This window comes from Salvelinus namaycush, chromosome 17 (genome assembly GCF_016432855.1).
Source record: "Salvelinus namaycush isolate Seneca chromosome 17, SaNama_1.0, whole genome shotgun sequence".
In the NCBI taxonomy this organism is placed as follows: domain Eukaryota; kingdom Metazoa; phylum Chordata; class Actinopteri; order Salmoniformes; family Salmonidae; genus Salvelinus; species Salvelinus namaycush.
In genome coordinates, this window is record NC_052323.1 from 3,835,086 (window position 1) to 3,845,461 (window position 10,376).

The 10,376-nt window shown below is 40.7% G+C and overlaps 1 protein-coding gene across 2 annotated transcripts; it reads left to right on the forward strand.

The window, feature by feature from the left end:
- Window positions 1–1,295: 1,295 nt before the first annotated feature.
- LOC120062237 (transmembrane protein 33-like) lies at window positions 1,296–10,207 on the forward strand. Of its 2 annotated transcripts, none has more exons than XM_039012057.1 (8): window positions 1,296–1,428; window positions 2,109–2,180; window positions 7,231–7,325; window positions 7,766–7,953; window positions 8,198–8,265; window positions 8,507–8,640; window positions 8,825–8,908; window positions 9,038–10,207. In XM_039012057.1, the coding sequence occupies exons 2-8, from the start codon at window positions 2,130–2,132 to the stop codon at window positions 9,165–9,167; spliced, it is 750 nt and encodes a 249-aa protein (XP_038867985.1). In that variant the 5' UTR covers window positions 1,296–1,428; window positions 2,109–2,129; the 3' UTR covers window positions 9,168–10,207. The 2 variants fall into 2 exon arrangements, with proteins under 2 accessions (XP_038867985.1, XP_038867986.1); XM_039012058.1 differs by lacking the exon at window positions 1,296–1,428 and adding an exon at window positions 1,604–1,905.
- The last annotated feature ends 169 nt before the right edge of the window (window positions 10,208–10,376 follow it).

Below are 10,376 nucleotides of genomic sequence, written 5' to 3' on the forward strand. Positions count from 1 at the left end.
ACCTATTCCCCCTCAGGAAACTAAAAAGATTTGGCATGGGTCCTGAGATCCTCAAAAGGTTCTACAGCTGCAACATCGAGAGCATCCCGATTGGTTGCATCACTGCCTGGTACGGCAATTGCTTGGCCTCTGACCGCAAGGCACTACAGAGGGTCGTGTGTACGGCCCAGTACATCACTGAGGCTAAGCTGCCTGCCCTCCACGACCTCTACACCAGGCGCTGTCAGAGGAAGGCCCTAAAAATTGTCAAAGATTCCAGCCACCCCAGTCATAGACTGTTCTCTCTACTACCGCATGGCAAGCGGTACCGGAGTGCCAAGTCTTGGACAAAAAGGCTTCTCCCCCAAGCCATAAGCCTCCTGAACAGGTAATCAAATGGCTACCCGGACTATTTGCATTGTGTGCCCCCCTCAACCCCTCTTTTTACGCTGCTGCTATTCTGTTTCTCATATATGCATAGTCACTTTAACTATACATTCATGTACATACTACCTCAATGGGTCCGACCAACCAGTGCTCCCGCACATTGGCTAACCGGGCTATCTGCATTGTGTCCCACCCACCACCCCCCTCTTTTACGCTACTGCTACTCTCTGTTCATCATATATGCATAGTCACTTTAACCATATCTACATGTACATACTACCTCAATCAGCCTGACTAACCGGTGTCTGTATGTAGCCTCGCTACTTTTAAAGCCTCGCTACTGTATTTAGCCTTTCTTTTTACTGTTGTTTTATTTCTTTACCTACCTATTGTTCACCTAATACCTTTTTTTGCACTATTGGTTAGAGCCTGTAAGTAAGCATTTCACTACACCTGTTGTATTCGGCACACGTGACAAATAAACTTTGATTTGATGGTGCAGAGCTGGCAGGAGCAGTGGAATAGAGACACTAAGGGCAAGCATCTATTCCAAGTACAGAGAAAAGTCGGGGAGGACGGAAGAGAGGAGGCTAAGATTAAGGGTGGGACACAGCCGGTTGAATAAGACTAAATGTGATAGGAAAGCATCCAATTGGAAAATGCGACTATTTACAGGAAATATAAACAATAGGGCATGTAATGATACTGTGTGGGCAGTATGAGGGAAAGAGAAAGGCTGAGATCCAGTATGAGGGAGAAGTGGATACAGGAAATTAGTTTAAAGAGTACACTGAGTAGAACGTCATTAGATACAATATTCTCAAATATTTTGTTACCTTTTTTATTAATGGAAACGGGGCTGGCAGGTGGGATTTAGTTTCTCCCCGTCTCTGGTCCATACTCCAGTACAGTAGGTGGCGGTAATGCACCATAACGTTGGCTGCCAACTGCTGACAAACCCCACCGAATAAAAATATCGCTGAGTATTTAGCAAAATTAGCCAACAAAATAACAGAGTCATTGATGAAACTGCACATCTGACGTTGATCTCGACAGTTTCAGGTAATTTTCAGAAAATATAGCCTAACCCGAATTGTTCGTGTTAGCTACATTGAAGCCAGACATTCCACACAGAGAATATTTAAGATAGTTTACGGTACATTACATGCTTGGTAGCTAGTCTAGCCAGAATTGAGCTGGCTAACGATACTAGCACTAGCTAACAAGCGTCAGAACATTCTAGTGTGAAGGCAGTCATGCGTTAGCTAGCTTACATTAGGCTAGCTCATTTATTTACCGGGATTAGCCAGTTTGATAACGTTCTCTCAATTAACTCATTATATAAAGCCAACACATTTGCTTGCTAAGTACTATAGTTGGCTTGTTATCACTTCCTGATCTGTCTCACGTTTGTGTGGCTAATAATTGCGGTCTAAGTTAGCTAGCTAAGCTAGTTGAATAGCGACTATGCTATGTTCTGACAATGTTACAGCTGAGCCAAAGATATTGATGCCCGAACTGACAGTCATCTAACGTTGGGTAGCTTGAATCAGTTAACATTTTAGCTAGTTGCTTTTACGTTAACGTCTGCACTTAGCATATCAAAAGCAACTCATGAACGTGTGTTTAAACTAATCAGCGTTTTCATTCTTGCCATTTCTTCAGAGTCAAGTGGGCTTTCTATGTCAAGGTGCTAGAAGTTATTCATTAATCGGCGTCTTTGTGTTTCATTCTCTCTTCAGCGGTAAACGAGAGTCAAAAAGATGGCTGACACAGAGCAAACAAGTGCCCCTCCCCCTCAATTAGGGCCAGTGGTGAGTATTCATGCACTTCTACTTCGAGATCATAGATTGTACTTGTTAGGCAGGATGTATACTCTGTAGTGTAGAAGCACTGTGACTTCACCACACAAATTTGGCTGCATGTTGTAACTTTACGCACTCTCCAGTGATGTTTTGTTACGAACATTTGGTTGAGTATAAACCCAGCGTAAAGCCTATTTTATACACTGTGCAAGTACTCAACGCAAGGACACTCATCTACACTAATTGATAGTGATGCACCGATATTACATTTTTGGCCGATATCCGATATTTTCCTTGCCAAAGAAAACGATACAAATATATTTTTTGCTGCCCTTTAAGCATTCTAGTACAGTTAAATAGTTAAAACGCACACGGATGCAACGGTCTAAGGCACTGCATCTCAGTGCAAGAGGCATCACTACAGTCCCTGGTTCGAATCCAGGCTGTATCACATCCGGCCGTGATTGGGAGTCCCATAGGGCGGTACACAATTGGCCGAGTGTCGTCCTGGTTTGGCTGGAGAGGCCGTCATTGTAAATAAGAATTTGTTCTTAACTGACTTGCCTACTTAGATAAAGGTTACACACTCCACACTGACCAAAAATAATTTTTTGTTGGCATTTACGCATGTCCCCATTACCAGTAAAATATAATGAAAACCTATTTTTCACTTACTTGCTGTGCTGTTTATTTGTTCAGTCGTTTCATTCTCAACCAGAATTTCTATGGAATGCCGTTTGGGTCTTTGCGTGTCAAAAAATGTCAAATAACACTATTTGACGTGTCAAATAAGCTTATTGACCAATAACTGACACCCCATTACATTGCTTCACATCCCAACCTTGTTTGACATTATATAATCTAATATAGGACCTGAATATGACTGCATGTCACGTAATAATGTAACGCATTCATGATTTTTTTACGTAGTTATTACACATTGATTACACTATCACTCGTATTTCATATGTCACAATGATTCATTGATACGTATGCTATAATGCTGGTAAAGTTGTCTTGCGCACCTACAGAGCTGGTCATTAAAATAAAAAAGCTAGCAAGCTCATGGATGCAAACAATGTTCTTCCCCAAAAACATAGCAAAATGACAGCTGTTTCAGTAGCTATATAGTTAGCTAGCTAACTATATAGCTAGGTGTCATTATATAAATTAGGGTTATTTTAGAAGACAGTTCTTATTTGATTAATGGTTGTCGAACCCATATGTGAAGCTAGCCACAATAAGGATTAGCCACAATAGTGGACTTTGATGTTAGCCTTCAAAACAAAAGTATGTAATTGACAATGATGCAAATGAATACAAATAGTAGAATTATGCCATAATTGAACAGATCAGGCTAAACGAGGTTGGAATGTTATATAAAATCAACAGAAGACAATCATTTGTTAATTTGACAAAAGTCTGTTGAAATCACACTGGATGTATTATACTTTAGAACTGCATTGGGGGCATACTTAGTTCACTGTACAGCCTTACCTATGGATTGTGGATCAATGACATGGGGTATCAGTCTACTCATTGACACCCAGAGAACATTAGCAGCGTAGCTCTTATTGTGGGACTCTGAAACAACTGAATTGAGCCCCATTCATTGACAACCTATGTGTATTGAACACTATTCCAGAGGAAAAACAAAACTGCGTGGATGTTTTGGAGTCTGAGGAGGATGTTGGGAAAAAATGTATTGAGTAGACTAATACCTCATTTCATTGGTCCCCAATCCTTAGGTAAAGCTGTACAGTGCAATATGAATGTCAATACACACAATAGGCTGACAGGGGAGGGGATTTCACACAGTCACAGTCCCGCGATAAGAGCTAAAACACTAATATTTGCGTAAACTCTTCACAGTTGTGTTCTGTGGGTGTCACTGAGTAGACTGACACCCCATTACATTGCTTCATATTACAACCTTGTTTGACATTATATAATCTAAATATGGCATGATTCCACCAATTGTGACCTTCTGCATCACTTTCAAATAGGTACTTTTATTTTGAAGGCAAATCGCAAATTCAACTTTTGTGCCAAATCCTTAGTGGCTAGCTTCACAACACCCAACCCGGTCCGGTCGAGCCTCACTAGCCAGAAGAAGTTAGCTGGCTGCTTATAATGTTCGCTTTGGGCAACAGGGTTAAGTAGCTGGCTAGCTATTTATTTTCATGAACTGAAATTCAATTTCAATAGGTGAACAACAAGTGGCTACCTAGTAGAGGTCGACCGATTATGATTTTTCAATACCGATTATTGGAGGACCAAAAAATGTTTTTACATTTATTTGTAATAATGACAATTACAACAATACTGAATGAACACTTATTTTAACTTAATATAATACATCAATAAAATCAATTTAGCCTCAAATAAATAATGAAACATGTTCAATTTGGTTTAAATAATGCAAAAACAAAGTGTTGGAGAAGAAAGTAAAAGTGCAATATGTGCCATGTAAGAAAGCTAATGTTTAAGTTCCTTGCTCAGAACATGAGAACATATGAAAGCTGGTGGTTCCTTTTAACATGAGTCTTCAATATTCCCAGGTAAAAGTTTTAGGTTGTAGTTATTATAGGAATTATTGGACTATTTCTCTCTATACCATTTGTATTTCGTTAACCTTTGACTATTGGATGTTCTTACAGGCACTTTAGTATTGCCAGTAACAGTATAGCTTCCGTCCCTCTCCTCGCTCCTACCTGGGCTCGAACCAGGAACACATCGACAACAGCCACCCTCGAAGCAGCGTTACCCATGCAGAGCAAGGGGAACAACCACTCCAAGTCTCAGAGCGAGTGACGTTTGAAACACTATTAGCGCGCACCCCGCTAACTAGCTAGCCATTTCACATCGGTTACACCAGCCTAATCTCAGGAGTTGAAAGGCTTGAAGTCATAAACAGCGCAATGCTTGAAGCACAATGAAGAGCTGCTGGCAAAACGCACAAAAGTGCTATTTGAATGAATGCTTACGAGCCTGCTGCTGCCTACCACCGCTCAGACTGCTCTATCAAATCATAGACTTAGTTATAACATAATAACACACAGAAATACGAGCCTTAGGTCATTAATATGGTCGAATCCGGAAACTATCATCTCGAAAACAAGACGTTTATTCTTTCAGTGAAATACGGAACCGTTCCGTATTTTATCTAACGGGTGGCATCCATAAGTCTAAATATTCCTGTTACATTGCACAACCTTCAATGTTATGTCATAATTACGTAGAATTCTGGCAAATTAGGCGGCCCAAACTGTTGCATATAGACTGACTCTGCGTGCAATGAACGCAAGAGAAGTGACACAATTTCACCTGGTTAATATTGCCTGCTAACCTGGATTTCTTTTAGCTAAATATGCAGGTTTAAAAATATATACTTCTGTGTATTGATTTTAAGACAGGCATTGATGTTTATGGTTAGGTACACATTGGAGCAACGATACGCACCGCATCGATTATATGCAACGCTAGATAAACTAGTAATATTATCAACCATGTGTAGTTAACTAGTGATTATGATTGATTGATTGTTTTTATAAGATAAGTTTAATGCTAGCTAGCAGCTTACCTTGGCTTACTGCATTCGCGTAACAGGCAGGCTCCTCGTGGAGTGCAATGTAATCAGGTGGTTAGAGCGTTGGACTAGTTAACTGTAAGGTTGCAAAATTGAATCCCCCGAGCTGACAAGGTAAAAATCTATCGTTCTGCCCCTGAACGAGGCAGTTAACCCACCGTTCCTAGGCCGTCATTGAAAATAAGAATGTGTTCTTAACTGACTTGCCTAGTTAAATAAAGGTGTAAAAAAACAAAAAAACAAATCGGTGTCCAAAAATACTGATTTCCGAGTGTTATGAAAACTTGAAATCGGGCCCTAATTAATCGGCCATTCCGATTAATCGGTCGACCTCTACTACCTAGCTAATACTTACTCACAAGGATTCCTAAACCATTGCTAAGAATAATGAAAATGACTGCAGTTTCGACTGGTCATTGTTTTCAGGCTGGTTGTATTGGTGCTAGGTACCAAGCTAAAGCTAGCTAGCTAGCCCAGAAGTTGCGGTCGAACAAATAATGCTTTATTACCAACACGATATTATAAACACATAGTTTGTGGCCGGTGTTTGCTTTTTTGTACAGCTTTGACAGTGCTAATGATAGTAGTGGTGACGCTTGGCTTGCACGTGCAAATTCAGAACACACAACATTCTATAATAGAACTGTGTTATTTGACATGTCAAATGAAAAGCTTATTTAACGCGTCAAATGGTGTTATTGGACGTGTATCTTTTTTGACACGCAAAGACCCAAACGGTGTCGGGAAGCTAATAGCAGGGCCGCTATTACTGTGTAACTCTGGTAGGGTAACATCTGAAAAATAATGCACTTGGTAATGTGTACCGGTGCTCGACTAGTCGCGAAAGCCAACATCACTCACAACAGAGAACGGTTGATTGTCAAGGGCAATGAATTTGAGTTGTCTCGCTGAAATGTTGTTCTTACTTTTTCAAATGACTGCTCGACTTGTTAACTGCTCGATCCACACAGCAGACATTGTGGGCTAGGTTAGGAATGCTGTGTTGCACGTGTAGCGCAAAATTTTACGTGGCGTCATTACGTCATGTACCTACTCTATATAGGTATGCACGTCAGCTTTGACATCGGTTTGCACATCGGCGTTAAACTAGACATCGGACTGATACCGATGTTGGCGTTTTTAGCTAATATCGGTCGATACCGATATGTTCACCAATATATCGCGCATCCCTACTAATTGGCTGTCCAGTGCAGTTGAATTACAAAAACATGCAGATGTGTGCAGCCCCAAATTTGTAGTGCAATGCAAGTGTGCAGGGAAAACATATGTGTAGGTAATTGCGTCCTTGTAGACATTATTTTTATTTTTTGGTGTCACATTTTGGTGTATTGCAGATCATTTGGATAGTGCTCAATGATACAATATAGGCTTGTGGATGGTGATTTTAAAATATATTTAGTTAAGTTTTTCTAACCTCATGAACTTGAATGTACTCTATTTTTTTCACAGCAATTCATGTTGGCTAACAAACTAGAGACGGCAATGTGGCTCTCACGGCTCTTCACCATCTATTGCTCAGTAATGTTTATTCTACCACTCTTAGGGTAAGGGTCAATGCTCCAATGTTTTACTTTGTCTATATCAGGGCTCTCCAACCCTTTTCCTGGAGCACTACCATTCTGCAGGAGGTTTTCAGTCCAACCCCAGTTGTAACTAACCTGACTCAATTTATCAACCAGCTACTCTAGTGTGCAGTTTGGGTTTTGCATTATTGTTAATGTTAACACTAGGGATAATGTTTTTCTGGTTGTGCATATAGCAACAATAGCTGACACAGAAAACCAATGCAGAACTGCAAAATTAACAATGTTTTGGTGATGGCATTATCAAATTACTGTCTTGAATGGTCACGTGATGCCACCACATTCAATTTCATAGCATATTGTCGTCCAAATTGTTTCACCTTTTCGATATACTGAAATGTAGTTAACTAGTCTGAGTTCCCTCAAAGTAATGCATTTATCTGTTTTCTTTTTTCTTCTAGACCCCAGGCGGCTGCCAATTTCTACCAGCGTGCGCTGCTGGCCAACGCCCTCACCAGTGCTCTGCGACTACACCAGAGGCTCCCCCACTTCCAGCTCAGCAGAGCCTTCCTAGCCCAGGCACTCCAAGAGGACAGCTGTCACTACCTGCTGTACTCCCTCATCCTGGTCAACTCTAACCCCATCACAAGTATCCTCTCAACCATACGTAAAGGCTTTATCACAATAGCCTGGTCCCAGACCCGGTCCCAGAATGCTAATTGGTAATGCAGGAAGGTTTTTGTAATGCTTGGGGTCATGGTTTCAGTTATGCAAACCTATTTACCTATTAACAAGAAGGCGTTGCTTGAAAACACTTTGAAGCTGCCCTTCAATGTCTGTTTTGCGTTGTTGTCCATCTTAACTGCTGTTTGCCCTTTAACCGCTGTCTACAGTGAGCATATTCCCAGTCTTCCTCTTCTCGTTGCTTCATGCAACTGCCTACACAAAGAAGGTTCTTGATGTAAGTATCCTCTTGATTGCAAAACATTTAAACATTTGTGAAGCCATAAAAAGCCAGTTGGGTAAAGCATAGCCAGCACTTGAAAAAGGGTATTTTGTGATTTGGATGGTGACAATTACCTTTATGCTCATTAGGCATTTCTAATTTAGGAAATTCATGGAAAATCTAGTGTGTAAGGTGCTCTTTAAGTGCTTGTTTAGTCATCATTTGGTCATCCTGATGTATATAATTCCCCTTGTAGGCAATGGGACCCAATAGCCTGCCCTTTGTGAGGAACTTCCTCAACAAGCTCACAGCCAACCAGCAGAACATCCTGAAGTTCATCGCCTGCAACGAGATCTTCCTCATGCCAGCCACCGTATTCATGCTATTCAGGTATGTCTTATTTCTTGGTACATTTCGCTGCACATTTTAATGGCACCTTAGACTGAATGAGGTTTTTTCCTTTTTGTCTGTTTTGCAATACCAGTATGCACTGAGATAAGAATACATTGATTGTCCCCCCCCCCCCCCCCCACCCAGTCACTTGATTGACTCGTGGCTTGTGTTGTGTTAACAGTGGCCAGGGAAGCTTGCTGCAGCCTTTCATTTACTACAGGTTTCTAACTCTCCGCTACACCTCAAGGAGAAACCCATATTGCCGGTAAGTAGCCTCAATTGACTTCTGTAGGTGTAGTAATTTCAATATGTTGGATAATTGTACAATAGCAAATATGGCAAATTGCGTTTCTCAACCCATTATTTCCTTCATCTCCCTGTCCACTCCTCCCAGCACCCTATTCTCAGAGCTGCGGATTCTGCTGGAGCATTTCATCATGAAGCCCGCCTGCCCCGCCTTCTTCAGAAAGATGTGCCTCAACAGTATCGCCTTTATGAGTCGCCTGGCCCCCACCGGAGTGTGAGCTCACTTTCTGCCCCCCCCACAACCACAGTTTGTACTGTAAGGGGTGTGGCGGCATGTCAACTCGAAAGGGACCGACGAGCAACAAGAGTGAAATACTTTTGAATGTTACATGTCAGGTCTGTGTTCCTGCTGCTCTGTTCATTTGCTACAGCGGAGGCTTAGGCTCAGCCTGCGATGCACTGAAAATCCCCCGATTTGATTTGTTTTTAAATGGCTTTATGGAGTAGCTGGACACTCACTCACTCCCCCTCCACCCCCCTTTCTCTCTCTTTGGGAAGAACACCAGCTGACTATCTGATGTGTTCTACTTCTTCTAAGGATTGACCTTATGATGGTAATTGTCTTTGGTCTGTCCTGTATGATTTATTTATTCATGGAAAATACTTGTTCTTCTCTTGCAAAAAAAATATTAACTTCTGAGATTAGATATTTAATTTAAATTGTACTATACATAGTTGTAATCATTCTTTTTTATTAATCGTATTGTGGTTTTCGAAGGCAACGAGATGTCAGTTGCTCTGCGATTTCTACATCCACCAATTCCATTTTATACATTTTTTTTCTTACGTGGAAAGCATTGGTTGTTATGATTGTCTTAACACATTTTTACTCTTTGAAATTCAAATGTGATCTATGCCATGTAACTCACTACTTGGTGTGTTACATGGCACTGAAAAGAGAATATCTGCTGTACTTCTGAAGACTTGAATAGTACAATGACATGCAGTCAAAAGGATTTATGCTAAAAAATTAGTTTCACTATACCAGCAGGTCCTCAGTCTGTGCAGAAAGCACATGGTATGCAGTAAATGGGAAGGACTTGGCTGGCTTCAAATGGAAGTGTATAGTTGCGTTTTGAATAGGTTTTCTAATTAAAAATGTCTTAAATTCAACGGATTCGTGGCTAATAACCCTAGTTTTATGGTTCACTGCATGCCCACATTGCCATGTTAAATGTATTTATTATTTACTTGTAGAGAAACCGTTTTGTGTAGATCTGAAATAAATTCATCCATCTTAAATCAATAAAATATTAAAGAAATTACCTTGTTGAATGACATTTATAACCTCCATATTGACTAATATAAACATGATTTGTATCAATTAGTATTTTTTTACTCCTTTTTGTAGCGTCAGGGATTTTAAGATCTGCTTGGTTTTTGTCAGTGATTGGTCAGCGCTATCCGGGAGCCAACGGCGCTATGAA